The 21,089-nt window shown below is 44.4% G+C and overlaps 1 protein-coding gene across 1 annotated transcript in view; it reads left to right on the top strand.

The window, feature by feature from the left end:
- Window positions 1-2,208: 2,208 nt before the first annotated feature.
- FRAS1 (Fraser extracellular matrix complex subunit 1) overlaps window positions 2,209-21,089 on the top strand; it is a 174,618-nt gene continuing 155,737 nt past the window's right edge. The window contains exons 1-2 of the mRNA XM_050896422.1: window positions 2,209-2,281; window positions 6,545-6,576. Coding sequence (XP_050752379.1) covers window positions 2,209-2,281; window positions 6,545-6,576 — 105 coding nt within the window. The remainder of the gene's footprint in view (window positions 2,282-6,544; window positions 6,577-21,089) is intronic.

Genomic DNA, 21,089 nt, shown 5'->3' with positions numbered 1-21,089 from the left:
TCTCCCACACTGCCTGAAACACTCAGGTGTCAGAGGCTGTGGTTCTGCATCTCTTCAGATGATCCAAAGCTAAGAGCCAGATGGCTCTGCTGCAGTAATTTGAAGGGAGCTGGGCATTTCGGCAAGGGGGTTATACGGCAAGAAAATATCGGCAGTGTTGTCTTTGGTTGCCTTGGTTTTACCCGTGGTTAACAGAAAGGGAGGGCAGGAAGCAACCAGAAATGTTCCACTGAGTCGCTGCTTTATTGAACGTACACCTGGTATAAGAGTGTCTCTACGCGGCAGACATCTCTTGGACTTTACACATCTATTAAGTTAATGAGCCCTGTACGTGCCTGGCTCTTCTTACGATTTCCACCTCTTTTGGCTTGCTAGTGCTCCTTTGAGTTTGGTCAGGTTGTCCTGAATTTCACGTGAGTAATTAGAAGGGAATTAGGGCCTGTGTATTTATTCCTTTCATCATTTCTACTGTATTTGAAATGAACATGAAATATTTGTTTGGTTAGTGTTTGCGTGTGCAGTAGTAGTTGTTATGTCTCTCTGCTCCTATTTCTATAAAAAGTACCTCCTGCTAATAGCTAATAAGTATTAACTCAGTAAAGCACCGAGAAACTCGTCATGCGAATCCCTGTTTGAATCTTGGATCAGCGCCATGCTGTACATTTCACTTCTCACATTTGTTGCTGGAATTACGGTACAGTAATTAATGGCATACAGTCCTGAAAAAATTTGGCCTCCAACTTGGAGTTCAAGATGGGTAGTGTTCATTAGAAAGTGAATCAAAATTGAACAGATTGAATGACCATGAGGAATTACTATTAAATTTAGCTGGCATAGTTGCATTTAATCAGACAGACTTTGTTTAATAGAAAGCGGGAGAAGGCGGCTGCAGCAGTCCAGCCTTGTACAACTGACTGGCTGCTACATGATAATTGGGATACTGCTATGAAGCAGGTACATTGAAATTAGCTGAGGGAAAAAAAAGATTTCATTCATAGACTGGTAAAACTAGGATCACTTTTCTAGTTCATTTCGGTTTTAGGCTCTTGCATGTAGCAATTTAATGGCTGTGACTTCAAAACTCGCGGCTGGCTTGCTTTATCCTGTGACTTAAAGGAACCCAACTTTCATATTGCAGAAGAGCTTGGAAAAGTTGGCTCCATTATCTTCTCTTGAGTGTGCAGTGCTGGAAGTGTGAAATAGTAAGTTTTGAACGACTGGCCAGGAGCTGGGAAGTGCGTGGGTACTGCATGTGTGGGGAAGTGCCCAAAGAAAGAAAATGCTATAATGAGGAGAGATGAACTCAGGTGTTGTGGAGTGCTTTGGTAGTTTTTCTTAGTTTGAGTGCTTGATTTGTGATTGCTAATGTTTGAGTCTTCCTTTATAGAGGAAATCGACATGATGGGTGAAGAGCAAAGGAACTGAAATTGAAGGAAGAAATTGAAATTGAAAGAACCAACAGTTCTTTTTAGTAAACAGATCATGCCCCCCCCCCCTTTTTTTTTTAATCCTGTAAACAACAGTGAGATGCACACATAGCTAATGAAAAGCTTCAAAACCCCTAGAGATGGATGACTTCTCCATTCCAGCCTATCGATTTGTGACCAGGATCAAGTGTTCCGTCCCCCCCGAGCTGTGAAACGCTCTTCGGGTCGATTCCCGCAATGCTTTCCAACACAAACACGTTTGCTTTTGCCTAATCGTAGGACAAACGCCCGCCGCTGCAGCCGCCGTTACCGCTGCAGCCGGGACAGATTTTACTTCACCAGGTAGCAGCCGGGGAGGAGGAGGAGGAGGAGAAGGTCGGCTCCCCTCGCACCCACTCGAGGGGCACGGCCGTGGCTGGGCGCTACCGGCGCTCGCCTTCGCCCCCCTCCCCGTGAAAGGTGCCGGGGGAGGGAGGGGGAAAAGCGCTGCCCGAGGCGGGGCCGGGCGGGGCGGAGGGCGGGCGGGTTACGGCGCATTTCTGGCGGGGGGCCGCCGCGGCCGCCGCCGCTTTGTCTGCGGGGAGAGAAGTTTGGCGGCGGGGAGGGGGCCGAGGCGCTGCCCCGGCACTTGCCGAGGGGGCGGCGGGGCCACCCCCCCCCCCTTCCTCTTTCTCCCCAACGCGGCGTTTTTCCCTCTTTTTTAAATTTTTTTTTAATTATATTTTCTGCCCCCTTCCCCTCCCCGCAGCCGCCGGAGGCGGAGGGACAGAGCGGCGGGGCCATGGGCGCCCCGGTCGCCGCCTGGGCGACGCTTTACCTCCTCAGCGCCGCGCTGGCCGTCGCCGCCGCCTCAGGTGAGTCGCCGCGCCGGGCCCCGTCCCCGTCCCGTTCGTGGTTGGTGCCCTGAGGAGAAGCTGAGCTCCCCCGCTGAGGAGAAGTCCCCCCCTCTCCCGGGGGATGTGGGGCATCTTTCCCTCTCTTCTCACCGGCCCGGGCGGGGGTGCGCCTCCCGCCCCCCGCCATTTTGGCGGCCTCTCCACAGGCAGGGCGAGGGGGCCCAGGGCGAAGCCGTGCCCGTGCCCGGCCCTTCCCGCCTCTGCCCCTCGGCTCTTCCCGCTCGGTGGTGGTGATGGTGGGGTGCCCACAAGCGGCTGAGAGCTGGCGGGCGTTAAGCGCCGGGGATGGAGGAGCGTGTCCCGCTTCGAGCACACGGGTTGGAGAGAGGCGGGAGGGTGGCCCGGGGGTGCCGCCGGTCGGGTTGGGGCTGCGGGTCTTCCTTTCATGCTCCTTTTTCCTGACGGCGGGAGGGCGAGGAGGCAGCCCAGGACGGCAAGTGAACCCCCTGCCAAGCTGAGGGTGGTGTTACCCAAAAGGGCTTTTGTGGGTTTTAGTTGTGCAAACCCACAGAAACCACCCAGTGCCCGCGTGTGAGGTGGGCTGAGCTGGGTCAGTCAGTGGCAGGGGTCAGGGCAGAGCCAGCCCTCAAGCTGTCCCGGCACGTTCTCCACGGGTGTTCGTGGCAGTGGTGAGGGCTAAGCCGCTTGCCCACGGGACTCTGAAACGCTGTGGTGTGTGCTTGTAGTCTGCCGGCCGGGGCAGCAGTGACAGGAGCTGTGGAGAGTAGGTAGCAGTCACCCACCTTTCCTTGTTTTAGGAGAAGAGGGCTGAGTTCAACTTGGTGTGCGTGGATGTTGCTGTAAGAGTGCTCTGAGAGAGCCTTAGCAGGCATCAAGCATTGGTTTCTTCTGTCATTAAACATGTGTTCTGGACAGACTTGTAAAAAGTGCAAGGTTATGATCTTACGATGCTGTCAGGCAGTAAAGTTACTGATGTTTTAAGTTTGGGAGTGCAGTGTGGCTGCATTTGTGCTCTTAGGCTGTTTTCCAGCTTTTCCTTTGACAATGCAACTGTAGGTTGTTGGTTTCTGAAGTGGCAGACTCCCCAAATGCTGCTCCCACCCTAACACTGTGATTCCCGTTTGATATAGTTATCTTAGTGAATAACAGTAGTTAAAAATAGCTATGTATGTGTGAGCTGAGGAGCTGTTAGATAGGAATTTGGGATATTAATTTGTTGGGCAGTACTCTCACAGACTTAACTTTTACCAAAAAAAAAAAAACCCCAAACACCAAACCAAAAAGCCCCCAAACCAGAAGACTACCCTACCAACCACCTGCATCCAAGATGCCCAACAGAAAAATACCAAGGCAAAAAGTTTGGGGATTTCTTCCCAAGCTCCTTCAGAATGTGAAAGGCAATATGATCATTTGAGGAAGCCCTTGCAGGTGAGCTTTGCAAACAGTTGCTAATCACACTGGTGACTTGGAGTTGCATACAAAGCCAGAGCACTATAACAAAGAGCGATGTTGCTTTGCTTGACGTGCGTGTGATGTCTTGGGCTCACTCACAACTGGGAATAAAAAATGGTTAAAAGATATTTGTAACTAAGGATTTTCAAAGTCCTGTAAAGATGGGTTATATCCTTGGTAACTTGTGAGGGAGTGAAATATGTCTTTCCTTTAATGGAGAAGAAGAATCAGACTTTCTGTGTTTGCTTTCTAGTCCCACATGGGCTGGGGTGAGCCTGTCTCTACAGAGTGCAGCGGAGGGAGTAGGCTGTAGAGCTGAGAGAGAAATTTTTGAAGGTCTGTCTCATTCCTGCTGTTGCCTGCCTGGGCTCTTTGAGGCAGCTGCTCTCGCCCTGCTGTCTCGGTCCTTACTCTGTGCTCTGGCCCTGTAGGTGATGAGCTCTTTGGCACATGACTGCTCTTTCACGATGTGTTTATAGTGCCTGGCACAAAGGGCCCTAGATGTAATTACAGCCTCTCGAAGCAAAAGTAGGAAATGCTGATACTTTTTGTTGTTGTTGATAGTTTTCCCCTGTCTCTTTAAGGCTTTCAAATCCTCAGGGGGGGCTCTGAGACCATATTTCACATTTTAGGGTGTCAAACCATTGTTACTTTGTTACATTGGGACTTTTAAGGAACTATAGCTGTTCGTGAGCAAAAAAGAAAGGGCAGCCAGCCCTTTTTTAGGAGTAAAACAGTCGAGTTGCGCTGGTCTTAAGTAACTGGTATTTTTTTCCACGTGCCTTCCAACAGTACATGACCTTGTGTTTTGCACTGGGTTTTGAGGTGCAGCTGGATGACGAACCTTGAAATTATCCTCTGTTGCCAAAAGAAGAGTGTGGGGGAGGAGAGAGATGTGGGGGGCAGGAAGATAATTGGTATCTGAAAATCAGTGCAGTAACACGAAGTCAAGGTACGGTCAAGTGTTTGTTTTGTTTTTTTTCCCTTCTGTAAACACTAATTGCTGTGAAAGTCAAGTAAATAAATGAACAGGTAATCGCTGAGAGTCTGAGTCTTAGTTGCATTCGAGGAACTTGGCGCCGCCATGAATGTGCAGAGCTCGCTTGTCAAATGTGAAGTGGTTAACCGTACGGTGCATGGGGGATGTATGCGGATGTGAGAGTGAAACCCAGTGTTTCAGCATGTTAGTCCTCTTTGGTGCTCAGTCTGTGCATGTGATGGGTAGGGCTCGGTTTGTTTACTGTCAATATGAGTAGAAAGGTATCTGCTGAATTTGAGAGAAACACGATTGGGCTCTTGTGCCTCATCTTCTTGGCAAGGGGAAATAATTCCTGATGGTACGTCTGCAGCCTCTTGTAGCTGAGCTGAAGACCGGCTCGAAGGAGGAGCTTTTGATTCGAAGCAGTGTACCTCCAAGGTTTTCTGTACAAATTTGTCTAATCTGCGTTTTATGGGAAACACCACTCTTTGACGAGGAAATTCGCAGTTCTCTGGGTGGTCCCTTGAGGCAGCTTTTCCCGCATTCTCTTTTCTTTTCATCTTTGAGTTTCTTGGGTTGCTTTTGATTGCACATTCTTGTCACGTTTTCAGTAGACAAATATGTACAGTTGTTCGAGAATGGCTGTTTCCCAGAAAATCAATGAATGAACTGTCATTCAACTTATTCAAGGTTTTATTTTCTAACCTCTCATTTGATTTATTGAAGTAGAATATATACAGTATGCTTGAATGGGTGTACATCTCTATCGCTTGCTTGGAGAGCCTTTCTCTCAGCCGGCAGTGTCAGTCGTGAGGACTAGGAAGACTGAAGCAGGAGTCGTCCCGTGAACCTATCATTAGGTGGAACGTGACCTGTTGCCCACGGAGGAGTGATTTAGGAGCGGGAATTTACACTGGCTCTTCTTGCCGTGATTGCGTTTTCATGTGTATAATCATGTGCTTATTTGTTTCTCCTGTAAATGGTAAAAGGATTTATAGGAGCACAGAGAAGAGTCTGCTCTTTAGCATGCAATTTAAATGCCGTGTAACCTTGCATTTTTAAGGGCCATATTTTGCCCGTGAATAGCTGTGGCTTCCCTTTATTTCGGTGAGAGCTCGGGCAATTATTCCAAGTTACAATTCTGAGCTTCATCTTATGTGTATATTTGTGAGAATTCTCATCTTATCGGGGACAGCCTTTGTGACAGTGGAGGGAGAGAACATATGCCCCTCGCACGAGTGGCGCTTTGTCACCTGTCTGAGAGAGTGTGAGGTGATTGTGGGAATGGGTTATGATACCAACCCCGTTCAAAAGTGGGTGATTATTGGTGATGGTGCAGTCAGGTCCTTGTGAGGTTCGTGTCCGCTCCTGTTTTACTGCCTTGCATTCTCCCACTTTCTTTGGTTGTTGTCTGTGTCCTTGACTTCTGTCTGAGAAAGATTGGGCAACTTCTTGCAATTATAATGCTGTGATGCTTCATCAGTGGTCTGGTGAGGTGCTGCAGAGGCATGTGCTAACCCCTTCTTGAAGATCAGCTGCGTTGTTTTGGCAGGTCTCTCCTTTTGTCTCTGCCTTGTTCGTGCCATTCTTCAAGTTTTTGAGTCCATCTTGGCCAGAGTCCCTGACACTGCAGTCTGAAGCTTACCCAGGGGTTGCCATGCTGCACCAAAACTGAGTTTGTTTTGTCGCTGGCAAGTGCGTGGCCAGAGGTGGCTGGCTGCTCAGTGCTGCTTGTCCTGTTATACAGCAGATTCACTGGAGAGTGTGCTGGTGTTACTCACTTCTAATCTGTTTTTTTTTTCTTTTTTTTTTTTTTTTTTGTCCCGCAGGTGCCTGTGTCTACCAAGGCTTGTTGTTTGAGGTAGGTAAGCTTGAATGTGTTACGCTGGGGAAGTGTTTGAGAAGGTGCTGTTGAACTTGACTCTAGTTCCTGATTTTTGTCACCCCTGCCACTGGGATGGCTGATCTTGCAGCAGGTCACAGAGCTGTGAGCCTTCAGCCTGCTGGAAAACAGCAGCAAAATAAATATTGCCCTGGGAGAGGTTAGAATTTCTCCCTGGGTCTTTGAATCCAACCAGTGTCCTTCTCAGCACAGCTCTGCCTGCTTCTAACTGGGGCTCCTTTGTCCAGTATGTGAAAAGATGTGAGAGAATTCAAGGTTCTTTGAAGCCAAATATGCGGTCCTAGGCAGGATGGAGGTTATGTTTTGTAAAATGTCACTGTAAGGCCAGGGTATGTTCTGTGTTTTTTTCCCCTGACTTAATAAGGTATTAATGACAACAATTTAACATCTTTTCCTCTCAGCTGATTATGGTGAGTACTGTGTACCCTGACTCTTCTTTATAAACCCAAAGTATTTTCTTTTATAGTCTTCCTCTTTGCATGTACATAATCCGTGAATAACTTTGGACAAGAATCACAGCTTTTAACAATTTATAAACAATTATTTGCTCTGTAACACTTGTCTGCTTTGCTTCGGTACTCTGGGCTAAAAGGAAATGGCTGAGCAACTTTACATGTGTGGAGTGCTTCTGTACCTGCCTCCAGTCCCACAGCAGACTTGCTCAGGGATTTGTTACTGTAGGCTGGGAGGCAGTCTGCAGCAGCCGTCAGGGAAAGCCTGGGCTTTTATTTCCCTTAGAGCTCTCCAGCAAAGCTGGATGTGTGCTCTGCATGTGTGACACATGAGCACTGGGTGTCTTGGAAATAACTGGTGGCAGGTGGTTCCTTTGGCCTTACAACATGGAGTCAGGGTCTTGGAAGCTCTTCTGCTCCAAGAAGGGAATGTAGGGGGAATTGCTGGAGGCGAAAGTTTTTGGTGGGTGGCTTGAGAGGAAGCTGAAGCAGGCTAAATGTGTTTGCTCCTCTTAATAATACACTGTGGAGCATCAGTGTTTTAACAGCAGTTGGAAAGTTGGTCTAGATTCCAGCTTGAGTGAACTGTATGGCAGGTCACTTTCTGCTGAGCATTGCAGCTCAGTAAGGGCAGTATCAGAGCTGAAGGTTTAGCAAGTGAGGGGTTTCATCTGTCACTGATTACTACTGGTATGTCAGTCAGATTTTTTTTTTCCTTTTGTGTTTTCTTGGTGTTCTGATGTTGTTGGTTTTTTTTTTTTTCCTCGGCTCTTGCTTTTACTGCTGCTGTGTGTTTGAAATGCTAGTGTGGGTCTCGATAATATCTTGCTGTAGCATTTGTACATAAAGACTATGGGATATTCTAGGTTAGATGCTTCCTGTTTTAAAGAACTTGCTCCCAGTATCCTTGATTTTCTCGTTATCTGTGTATTTAGTAAGATTATTGTGTTTTTACTAATAAATGACTTCTGTAACTGTAGTAGTTTTCATTAGCTGTACGAGAGGATTGCTCTGCAGTAAAACTCAGAGCAGATGCAAAACTGATGCAGGTATACAGCTGGCATTTATAATCAAGTAAAACTTGAACAACTCAAGCTTGTCATTCTTGGAACAAGGACCTATCCTGTCTCTTGTTTATTGTTACGTCCGAAGATGTGCCTGCTTTCCTGTCGGACTCATGTTTTCTGTGGGAACAGGCCTTTGCTTGTTTTTCCATGAGTATTTCGGTATTTCTACCATTTCGTGTGCACTAATGTAACAATTTTTGATTACTCTTTGGAGTTCAATATAGACAGGCTCTGTGGCTTCAGCTAGCAATCTCGGAACAGGTACTAAATCCGCATGGTTTCTGACTCAGGTGGGGAAAACACCACATGCAGTGCACCAAACCTGTGGGCTACGTGCATCTTCCTCTGTAATGCTGCTTCACGGGTTTCTTTGGGTGACTGTTTTCCCTGAGAAAGCAGGAACTGCACAGGCAACCATGGAAATTGCAGACGGAAAAGAACCTTTAATAGGACTTGTTCCATTCTCTGGTTTGCGACGCTCCTGACGGCAGTATTGGAGTTGGCTTGGTTAAGCGTGGTAGAAACGAACACTGGAGGTGGTGTATGAGTGATTTCAAGGCGGTTAGTACTTGTGGGTTGGTGGCACATAGCTGTGATAGAGCTGCAGAGCTTGTGTTATCGTTGTAGAAGGCCGTTGTCTCAGAAAGGTCAGTTTTGAAGTGGAAGATGACAAGAAGAGCAATCCTGCCACTGCCATTGTTTCAGTTCCTGCAGTTTCCCTGGCTTCAGAATGAACATTGTATTCAAAAAATATGAAGTCTGAAGACCCGTATGTGAGATACTTGCTCTGTTTGTTAAACTTAGTGCTTGTAAAGAATTGATGCAGCTGTCTCCCAAATGAAGATTGGGAGCTAGTGCCTCATGGCTTTGCTGGTACAATTGTGTTTATTGGAGCTGGGGAGGAGGGTCTTTCTGAATCATTGGTTTGGGATTCTGGAGGTGCAAGCTGAAATGTCATATCTGTTATACTTTCTTCTTAATGAACACGGTTTTTTTTTTTCCTACTTTATCCCAGATCATGAGAAAAGTAAAAGCTTGTTCTGCCTGTAATCTGTGTCTGTGTGTTGCTGTTTAATCTCTCTGGTAAGACTGGTGGAAGCTGTGTTCACTGGCCTTTGTGTGGAGCATTGTGTGGAGTCGGTGGTGTGCTCGGGATGGTGGTAGAAGGCAGTTCTGCCGGCACGTGCAGCTGGCCTTGCTGGGAGCTCCATGTGAGTCACGTAACGGAAACATCTTAGGGGGTACGTGTTGAGCTTGGTGGGTGTGTAATCTGCTGCGTGTATCTCTCCCTATCTGTCTTTCTGAAACAGATATGCTCGTGCTAACATGGACAGAATAATCTATGGGATGGGACAAAAATGGCGCTCCTGTGACAAGTTCAGTCCCTTTCGGTTGGGTTTGCGTACCTGTTCGGTAGCATGAATGAAGCCGCCTTTAATAGAGCCAAGAACAGCTTTGGTCTGTTTGTTCCCCAAACCATTACCCAGCCTCCAAGTCTAGCTGGTCTTGGACTTGAGCTTTTCATCTTGCTGTTATTTTATTGACTTGTTCCTTTTAAGTCTGTAGACAAGGAGAGAGGCAAGAAACTGGGCAGGGGAAACAAAGAGGAACAGATGGACAAGTATTTCTTCCGAAGATACCGAAGCCTCTTGTGCGTGCAGCAGCTGCAAAAGGAGCCTTAATATCTTGTTTATAGTACCAAGAGGAGGAAGCTGGTGGTAACATGGAACAGCCCCAGCTTTTATAAGTGAGTGTGATGAGTAGTAGTGTTATCAGCTAAAGGAAAACATCAGCACAGCATCAAGCTGTGGCTTGACAAAATCGGACTATTGAGATGGCACGGGGAAGGGATTTCATTTGGGTATTTTTCTAGCAGTCTTTCCCTTAGCATTGTGCCAGAGCAGTACGTGATTGATTTGCCTTGTGTGGCTGAGTTGGATATGGGTGACGGGAGTAGACCCGAGTGACTTTGTCCATACCTGAGGCGCTCCCTACGCTGGCCTTGTGAGTTGGGCTCTGCTCTGAAGAGCCGGTGTGTAAGGGGAGGCCGTATCCCAGCCTGGGCACACGTCTGTTCACATCTATGACAGCACAGCTGAAGGGAAGCTGAGCTGGGCTGTGTGCTGCTGCGTGCAGCAGCGTTGGAGCTCTGGCTTGAGCTCCCCTTGCTGGTCTTCTCTGCTGTTGACTGCATCGTGGGTTAAACTAAGTTTTACAAGTCTGGGGCCCTGACATAAGAGAGCACGGATGGATGTGACAGCAGAAGTTGGCTGTGGGATTCCTCGCTAGTGGTGCTGCGATGTGCCCAGAGGGGAGCAGAGAAGCAGACTGGGGGATAACTTTGTGCTTTTAGCATTTGTATATGACTTTGGAAAGCTGCACATAAAAGAACGTGTTCAGTGAAGAAATCCCAGTGACAGGACAAACGTGCAAGCTAAGGAAGTCATCTCTATAGAATCTGTTCCGGAGGAGGATTGTGCCTTCTTTCATTTACTCACTGAAAAGAAGGTTTTTCTGAATGACAAGAAGGCATCGGGCCAAACACTGCAGCCTCACCTCATAGCTCTCACCTGGAGTGGCAGCATCACAGTATGCCTCTGGCACTAACAGAGCTGTTGACAACCTCCAAGAGAAATCCTAGAAACTTTTTTGTGTTTTAAACTATGGTTAGAAACACTGTTTCCTTTCAGTGTCTCCTGTTATTCAAGGTTTTTCCTCAATGTTTCATGTGCAAGTAGTTGTAGGTGAGCTGTTACTGGGTTATTTCAGGAATGCTATTTGCTGCAAGTCTTGCTTTATGGCATTTGGTTGTCTTGCTCGCTTCTGCTGCAAACCCAAACTCTGAAGTCACTTCAAAAAACCTTGGTGCATAAATCAAACATTTAAGTGTAGCAAATGCAAGCACTGCAGAGTTGCTTGCATTGTTAACGCCGCAAAAGTTCTGCATCTTGCTTGACTGACTTAGCTGCTTGTATATCAAGGGTCAGCTCGTGTTCGTGTGTTTCCTCTGAAGAAAAACACATCTCTGTTTGATTTCCAACTGTGCTGAGGAGGTTTGTGTTCCTCCCTCTGTCTTCAACTTTGAGGGAGTTTTCAGATCCACACAACCAGCGCAGCTGCTTCCTTTCCTTAGCAAAGAAGAAAATACACATTACTATTTTTTTTCCTTAGCTGGAGGGTAGTGTAGGTGGGGATGAGGAGACATTCATGCCACAATGAAAGCAAATGTGTGTGGGGAAGTATTGATCGAGTTTATGTCAGCATCTTTCTGCCAGCTGGCTTGTGCCAAGAAGAGTTTTCAGCCCTGAGAGAAGGAGAGGGGGAGCACGGGGCTGTGAATTAAGGTGGGAGTTGGTTTAAATGGAAAGTGTGACTTGATTAATGACACTTCATGTCTGGTAGACACTGCAATAAGGAAGGACAAGTCCAGCTGAGCAATCTCCAGTAAATTTTTATTTTGTCTGTGTTAAAACATGGATGTTGTCTGTTGCAACAGCTGCTGGTAATGCACGTAAGGATGAATTTCTGGGCTGGCAGATTCCTTTGGAAGTTTCATGAGACACATATGGGGCTTTTTTAACACTGTAAAGCACCAAACAAGCCAAGCAGCTTTTCTTGAAAGGAAATATGTTTTTAATCTTGGAGTTTGAATGAACATTACGAACAGAATAAAAAGCCCTAACTTAATCCACAGTAAATGGTACCATATTTGTGCTTCTACCAAAAAATTTGCTTCCCTTTTTTCTTTTGAAACTGCCTGAAAAAGGATTCAAGTTAATTGAAATCCTTAGTTGACTTGAACATCTTAAAAGAAGAGGCTTTGGGTTTAGCAGTAAGTCAAAAGAGCAACATGCCTTTTCCAGAAAAGGAAAAGACTTGTTGTAGCTCTTCAGATAGTTCAGCTTTTCATCTTATTAATTCTGTTCTGCAATCAGTTATGGTAGAGATCACAAAATAATTTAAAAAAAAAAAATCACATGTTGACAGATACCTATTGTAAAAATACAACTTCCATCAGCTCTATTATAAATCAGATCATCAACTTAATGTATGCATTAACTGTAATATTTTCTAAACGCTTGCAAGGAGCTGGACTGATAGGGGAGAACACCAGCAAAAGATAAGGAAATAAAATGGTGGAGGCATGAAGCTGTGTTATGCTGGAGGTAGCTGCTTGCTCAGCTTCAGAGATGTTTTTTACATAATTACGTTTGGCTTATTTAGCTCATTTCAGTGGCAACTGTAATCAGAGTGGAGAAACAAAGTGCTAGTTTCAAGTTCTGTGTCTGAAGAAAAAAGTGCATGAAAATGTTGATGCTAAAAGTTTGAAGTTTGTGACAATAAAACAATTTGAAGTATCTGATGTGACTGACTGCATATAACAATTCTTGTTCAATAAAAAGTATCCCTTTAAATCTTCTGATAAACTTGGTAACATCTTGCAGTTACGTGTGCAGTCAGAAGTTTAAAGAAAGCCTCATTTTATGCTTTTTACATCAGATTTCTGCTTCCATCTGTGGTTTGTGCTGAGTCAGAAATGAAAGGGGCAATATAATAAATAGAAAATGCTTTTTTCCCAAAATTTTATGTCTCCCACTCTAGCTTCTATTCTGAATAAATTTAGTGACTATTTAAAATAAATGTTAGGAGGTGCAGAGCACTTCAGGTTAGGGAATGTTTCAAATTAGTGATGGAAAATGAGCTTCACTTTAGTTTCTTTAGAAGGATAACAAGTTACTACTGAAAAATGAGATTGGAATTGAAGATTTCAGTTGAAGGTTTTGCTTGCTAACTTTTACAATGGTCAAAATGGTTTTGGTTTTGTTTGGTTTTTTTAAATGATGTGATTTAAATGCTACTGCTTAGCCTGGGGGTACATCCTCAGCTCCACCAGGGAACGAAGCTATAAATTTCTGTTTATAACATGCATATAACACTTGGTAGCTATAAACTGTAGTTTACAGCAGCATGAATCTCCCTTCTGTATAATGTTCAAATGAATGCTTTACAGAACACTACGATATTATCCAGTTTGCTGTGGAGGTTCCTCTCTGAGCAGCCTGCAGTCTGCACTCTTGATTTGCTCTTCTGCGGTCTCCTACATTGACATGAGTAGTAGGGAGGTAATGAGTTATTTGTGTTGGAGGCTTGCAAGATCGAGGTCGCTTTTTCCTGCTGTTGCAGGGTGGATGTATTCTTGTAGACATGAGTTGACTAATATCCTGTATATGATGACTTTTATTTATTGAACAGATACAATTAGATGCCGTGACTCTCCCAGGACTTCAGAGAGTAGTGATGGAAAGACTGGGGGCATTTGGTGCTGCGTGGGCCTGATTCTGCAGTGCTGCTGTACAGTCTTTGAAGCCTGTTTAGAGCAAGTGCATAACACCGAGTAATTGTTTTATGTGGTGTGTAGGGCTTAATATCCAATTTATCCTTGCTTTGTGTGACTGTGAATGGAAGTGCAAGGTGACGGAAAATAGACCTCTGAATTTACATGAATGGTATGCAGTTAAGGCTTATTAATATAATAATGAGATGCTTCTCATGTAGGAAATCCCTTCCGCTTGTGGGTTTCGGAAAGCTGAGATCAACTGAAGATCAAAAATAAAGACAAAAGTGGTTTTTTGAATAAAGCATGTGCTGCATGTGTGTTCCTTCTTTGTGTTCCTTGAAAACAGCAGTCTAATATAGAGGAATGGGGGTAGGCTCTTTATTTCATGGTACCAGGTACAAGAAGCTTAGATGTAAGATAAAGATTTTTCTCCTGAGGATGTAGTTAATTCTTGTCTCTTAATCAGTAAAGAGGTATTTTTTGTGGACAGAGGCACACATTTTAATATGTAGTAATTATTCTTTTCTATCTTGGCGATTCTCATACAGAAGATTTCCAAATGTCATGTTTTGGTCTGAGAAAATGAACTCTCATTTTATAAGGAAACACAACATTGTTAGCATAGCTGAGAGTTGGTACGTTCTAGAATTATCACATTTATTTTGTTTTGTAGCAGCTTGAAACTTGTTCTGAATACCAAATAACACATAGTGAGAACTTACTTATGTTAGCTGTATATCTCAATATAAAGGGTTTGACATGGTGTATACAACCATACGGTTTGCATATCAGTGTTTTTTTTAGTTCCTTTTCCATTTTTACCACTGAAAAGAAGTCGTGTGGAGCTCTAACATTCTTACACAACTATCAGCTCTATTAAAAACTTCTGTAAGGAGGAAGTGCTGAGAGTTGGGTGTTAAAATCTCTTAAAAACCCACAAGGCTCTGCTTAAACTGCACCCCTTACCCTACTGTAAGCAGAGGTGAATTACACTTTAGTTGGAAAACTAAGGTCCCAATCCAGCACTCTGACAGCTCTATAAGCTGTTGCTGTTCATGGGTTTTGACATTTCAGGGGTGCTGTGAGAAATGAACTGTGGCTTTGCCTGTGGAAGGGTAAATGCTGCTCTTCTTACTTGCTGCATCTGTGTTTCAATGAAGAAAGCAGCAACTGGCACAAGTTGCAACTGAAGGGCTGTTGATAATATGAAAGGCAAATTCATACAACACAAACTTGGTTCAACAGCTGCCTGCACATTGCCCTGTCGTGGATGCAGAAGGAGATAAACACAGGGAAGGGGGAAGGAGCAGAGGGTGGCTGGGCTGGCCCTGTCTCTGGGGCCAGGCACTTTTCTCCTACAGCTTGGACCTGTTCTTGGGCTCGCGGAAGCAGCATCTTTCAATTCCTCCCGTGCTCGGAGCTGGGCAGGAGTGTAGGTCCCCACAGCCCCTGTGTCTGGGAGCAGCAAGTTGGTATCTGCAGGGTACCCTCTTCGTTTCTCCAGGCGCTGCTCTCTGAGAGTAGCCGTGTCCCTCTTCATGAAATATCTAAGCGGTGGTGAGGCAGACTTTTCTACATCCAGCACTGTGCCTTAGCATTTAACCTGATGCAACTGAAGCACAAAGCTGGTGTCTTTGCTTAGCCTGGGTTTATCTGCCATACTTACCTGAGATAGGTATTTCACAGCTCTCTGGGCAGTGGGCTGCAAATACGCTAAATTTATCATCCAGTTCCCTCCTCTTCAACTCTTCTGTGCGTATGTCTGTGTTGGTCTTTTTTCACGGTACAGTTGCTGGTCAGAAATTGTTCTTTTTCCCACTGCATAAATGGGATCTCATGTTCTAGCAGTCCAGGGCGCAGCGGTGAAGTCATGGTCCTCCTCAGTTGTCTGTGCATGTTTAAGAACGGCCTTTAGCCCTGGCTTTGAACCTGTGGGGTGCTCTTTCTAAACATTCAGGCACACGTGGTGTTTGTGGCAAAAAGAGATTTTGAAACAACTCATCTTTATTTTAGATAGCACCAAAGAAACATGGACAAATTAATAAACTAAAAGAAACAATTCTATGGGTTGTGGGGCTTTTGAGCTTTAATCAGAGACTCTGGGCTGTCCACAATTACTTTCTGCAGCCTGTGGGGTTTTTTCCCTTGAAGGTGTGAGTGTCTGCTGGCCGTAGTGTTCTGCTTCAGGGGTCTTTCCCCTCCATCCTCTGTCCTGGCTGGTGAAAGGCTCGTGCTTTAATCTTCAGTGTGTCGTGGGAGGTGATCTGGCGTCAGCCTTATTTGGAGATCAGGGTCTTTACAAGAGCTGCCCTGTTCCACATTTTCCATTTCAGTGATCTTCCTGGCTGGTAGCTGTTCATCCACGAACGCTGACTTAAGTAGATGATTAACAGTTAATAACACAGTTACAGGAGCTAGATGCCAGCGCCTTGGCAGGAGATGTTGGATTTCTCATGGATTCATTCACCAGGACAACAATTTAACAATTACCCAGCATTTATAAATTTCACAAGTCATTGTGCCTTCCATCCTTCCGGATGCATTTGAAGAGCCTTGTTTAGGAAACAATGTCTTGTAATTTGTCTCTTACTTTTCTTTTTTAAATTCCCGGCATGAAAAATTCCTTTTTCCTTTGCTAGGTCACTTCCTCATTCCTTCCCTCTCCTCAACCCTATCAAAACCTTGACCAGGTTTCCCATGTGCATTTTCTCTTTAGAGTAGAGGTTGCGATGTCTAGTTAATCGGTAAGAGAAATGATAGAAATCAGGTTTTGCCAGTGGAAAAAGCCTACAATGCATTAAAAGTTGAGACCTGTGGACAGTGCAAAGTGTAGCTATAGAAAGGTGACAGCTTACATCACCTGGGGACCTGCCTCAAACGTAGTGTCTCACTGGGCTGAAACTGGCAACAAACCATTGTCATACTGGGGTGTGTGCCTAACCTGGGCCTTGCATTGAAAACTTTCCCGTTCTTGATTTGGGAGTGCAAGTGCAAGCTTTGGAGTTGGAAGCAGTGTCCCACAGCCGATGAAAATGTTGGGAAAAAATAAAATAGCTGTCTCCGTAGTGGGTTATATGATAAAAGCAGAAATGGAAAATGGTACTCATCAAATCTGTAGATTTATTATATTCTGCTGGTGCTTATGAAAGCATAAGCCAGCGCTGTTCTTTGTGGAGCCGTGAAGTATGTCTGCAGTTCAGGTGAGAAGCAGTTTTGTTCTGTAGGGTTAGTAGGCATAGGTTTACGTGTACATTCATGTGTATGAGACTTGGCCCCTTTATCTCTGAGAGGCTTTCAGTTGTGCCGGGCAGCGGCAGATCTGCGTGCCACAAGCAGAAGAGGTGAGAGGGTGTTCGGGTTGGAAGTCGTAGCCTGCTTTTCCAGAAGGGATTTCATTGTATCTTTCTGTGTCAAACGTGACTTCAATTTTGAACAATCAGCCCTTGCTTTTCTTTTCTTCTTTTTTGCATGAGTTGTAAATGACAGCTCGCTTGAAAACTGATTATCCCTCTCTTCAGCCCAATAATTCAGAGCTGCAGAAATCACCCGGTGGGGCACAGTTCTGGAGATGGTCATCTTACCATTTTTATGGGCTACTCAAAAATCTGTAATCATATTCCAGGAACATAATGTTAATGTTCAGCAGATGACTTTTAAAGGTCTTTGAACTGATCAAGAAAGTCAATATTGTTTTAATTATCCCCAGACAACGTTTTACAGAAGTGTCGTTTACACTCCGAATATACGTGTACATCAGTAGCTTTAGGGGAGAGAAAATGAAGACAGAAGGCTGGAGCAAAAAAGTCAGGAGAATTTGTGGTTCCTATTTTGTGTTAGAAAAGAAACAAAAAGATCGTGTATTAGAAAAAAATTTTAAAGTGAGCTGTCATGAAAGGAGCCCACTGAAGATGATTTAAGCTTACTTGCTTGAGGCGGAAAGAGGAAGAGGGATGTAACCTCCATCTAGAGGTATAAGAGCAAGTCTGTTTTCGGTCTCACTTTTCTGCTAGCACCCACCCACACACACTTGCCAGTCCCCGTGAGGCAGCAGTTTCTTTGCATATGTCTTTCTTGTTGGCATACGGGGTACAGGATTGTTGCGTTCCTGTGACTGCAGCATACGCTGCGATGACACGTAGGTACATTCTGCACCCAGCAGACGGTAGGGAGAGGTTGAATGCTCCCTGAAGGAGGAAAGGAGTTTTGTCTGGCATTTTCTGTGCTTTGAGGACAGATCACTTTAGCAAAAGAACTTGAGATGTTTGCTTTCTTTATTTGCTGTGGCTCACTGGAGCAAGCAATTGCCCTAATGTGTGTGCCTGAGATGTTCTTTCAACTTCCTAAATACACACAGATTCTCTCAATGTATCACTCTGTGCAGGTGTGGGCAAGTCCCATTGAAGGCTATCGTGATCTGGGAACTTGGGCTGTTTTCTTCTAATATTGGTTTTCTCCTGGAGGGGGGCTGCCAGATACCGAATCTGAAAAAGATACTGTAAACACCAATGTGGTTTTGGGGGGGGGGTTTGCCACCTGCTATCTCCTAGTGGAGAAGCAAACTTGGTTTTGACTGTTTCATTTGATCTAATAGGTAAAACCAGAAATGATGCGAAGAGGAAAATAACCCTAACGCCCTTTCTGTGGGAGACCAGGCTGACTTCTAATGCGATAACAGTAACGTCACGTCTCCTTCTTCTGCTGTCACCTGAGTGCTCGGTGGAGCTGAGCAAGCGTGTTACTTAACTTCTGTGGGCAATTGAAATTCCACCCTAACGTTGCTTGCTGCAGGGCACTTTAGAAGATAAACATGGGATTTCTTTGCATCATAAGAGTGCATCTTTTTCCGGCAGCTCTGGATTCTGTCAGTGCTTTTAATTTCTATTGTAATACTAGTTATCAGAGGTTTATATCACAGCCGTGCAAGTTTCCTTTGGGATGACACTGGGCATCTTACCGAGGAATTTTGTGCTAGGATTTTTTGGTAGTTTGAAAAATAATTGGCCCTGGATATGACTGCCAAGAACTAATAGAACTTTGCTGTACATTTTTGATGACCCCCAAAGAACTTTTGGATTGAATTTGTAAGGTAACTGAGGAAAGTGGATCCCCAACTCTTGTTGGCATTGGCTGAAAATTGGGCGCTTTCCTCTAGTAAGGGTATAGGAAAATCTTAGTCTTAATTTTTAGATAGAAACGTCGAAGCTACTAGTATGCATCAGCAAGAAGCTTTCTCCCTCTATAGAGAAAACTAAACCTAAACCCAGCTGGTTTTGTGTAGAAATGGAAAAGAAACTGTTTGTTAGTACAGACTGAATTTCTTCTGTCCTTCCCATGTAACGAGCTTTCTGTCTCCTTGCGGTACGGTATCAGTTGGCACGAAAATGAGTCGGGACAAATGAAACAGCCTGGTTTAGATGGATCTGTATAACACAAAATGACACCGAATATATAAAAGATAGTTTGGATGTGATCTTTTCAACTGACTCTCAAAATACCGGACAAGTCTATTAAGGTTGAGCTTTGCATACCGGACAAGTCTATTAAGGTTGAGCTTTGCATCCGGGTAGCTGAGTAGTCATGTCGGCAGCAAAAAAGGGCCTTTAGTATTGAAAAGCAGGACTTGGTGCTCTCTGGTTCAGGGGTCAAAGCAGAACTACTTGGACTGGCAAAGCCTAGAAGTGTTTGTCCCATGTCCTGTTCCTTTAGGTGTGCTTTCAGGGAGACAGCTGGGAGAAACAGCAAAAACTATGGAGAAAGGCTGCCGATAGGGGAATTTGTGGGAGTTCTGTCTGCTCCTACGTGCCAGAGAGCTCATTGAAGAGACAGCTTTGCTCTCTACTGGTACCAGGCTACGCTTGCACATTTGCCAGCCCAGGATGTGTTTGAGACCTTGTTCTTTGTCCTCAAAACGTCTTGGGTGAAGAAGTTACGAGGAACTGGTGAATCTCTGCTCCGTCTTTTGAAATAGATTACTAGTGTTTTAATCAATCATAAACCTTAGGCAAAATTGGACTACTGTGTCTGGACAGTGGTCCCATGTGGAATTTCTTATCTTCCAGGTTGGTTTCATGTGTTTCTTTTTCCCTTTCTTTTTCCTTGAATAACTCATGTCCCCATCAGAAATGCCAGTATGAAACCCCCTCACCGTTACAGTTGTTGCACAGGCTTGTTCAATTAATTGATTCAAAGTTGTCCGGATAAATCATTCTCTGAGCCTTTTCAGTAAACATTAGCTCTCCCGTTGTTGCTATTGTAACTGCTGAATTTCACAAGGAGCCTAAGATATTCCTTGGTGCTTTCAGGAAGACATATAATAGATGGAAAAAATCCCAAATATGAAGCTCTTCCAGATGGGTGCATTGCTTTTATATCACTGCTCAGATCTGTCAGCCTTGAAAGCGGCTGTAGAGAGAGCCACGTGATGCTCTGAAGTTTATGATGCTAGGATGTTTATATTTCTGCCATGCATATTAAATAGCTTCTAGTGGGAATCCATACAACAGACTTCCATTGGAAGACCACTGTAATTCTCCTAGTGCTGTGATTTATTGTTGAGCCGTCGATTAAAGAGACCCATTAGGATAAAATACTCAGTGCTTACTCAATTTTGTAATCATTATAGGTACTTCAGATTCATTCAGTAATGAATCCTCTAACTAACCCTGTGAGCTCAGCATCAGAAGTATCTTCACGTCACCAGCTACTACAGCTAAGGGAGAGTCCTAGGCATTTTCAGACACCCTTAACTGTGTTTCTGAGGATCAGTGAGGGGAAAAAAGCTCTCCCTCCTCCCCCAAACGATAAATCCCGAACATGATTTCTTCCTGTATTAATCTGAAGAATTTTAAGCCAGATGTTTCATAACTCAAAAAAATTAAGAAGTTTCATAAACTGCTTCCTGTGTGTTTTATGGAGATCAAAATTAAACTTTTTGCAGGCCCAAAATTGGGAAATTTTAATTTAAGTTTGATACTGAGCATAAATTTTCAGTGACATCAACGGGAGCTGAAAGTTAGGGTCTTGCAGCGAGATGACAAAGATGAGAAATTTTGGACCTTACAGCTATATACATACCCTCTTATTTATCTCAGTTATCAAACTAGAAATCTTATTTCTAGTGGGAATGTAGTCTCCCTGAACATGTTAACCTTTTAATTTCCTGGGAATTCATCTGTTGTCCTACATTAATAGATTTGGTCATAGTCATGTGGGAATAATTACTTTTGGGCGCTTAGCTAGCGCGAGACCAATATGCTGTAAGTCAAGTGTTCTTTTGTGGTTCATGGATATTCATATTTTCAGAGGAAATACAGGGTCGGTTGTTTAGTTATGAACTTGAAAACCTACGCTGATTTAGACAGAGTTGTCATTACTGACACGCTAATAGCCAGTTCTGAGTTAGTGGATGCAGTAAATCCTTTTATGCATTGAGCCTGGTAGAGTGGTTTCAGGTGAAAACATGAGCAAACTTGTTAGCAATTTCTTTCCCACATTTTTTGCAGTTGTATAGATTCTTCTATATATGTAAAAAGCCTGATTTTCTTGAGTATTTAAGGAGTTAATTTACAGTTAAGTTCTCAATATTATAGAGTAAAGGTAACTTGCTACATTTTT

Source organism: Gymnogyps californianus, chromosome 4 (genome assembly GCF_018139145.2).
Source record: "Gymnogyps californianus isolate 813 chromosome 4, ASM1813914v2, whole genome shotgun sequence".
NCBI classification, from domain to species: domain Eukaryota; kingdom Metazoa; phylum Chordata; class Aves; order Accipitriformes; family Cathartidae; genus Gymnogyps; species Gymnogyps californianus.
Note: the sequence above shows the minus strand (reverse complement) of the source record. Positions and strands in the feature narration are given on the sequence as shown.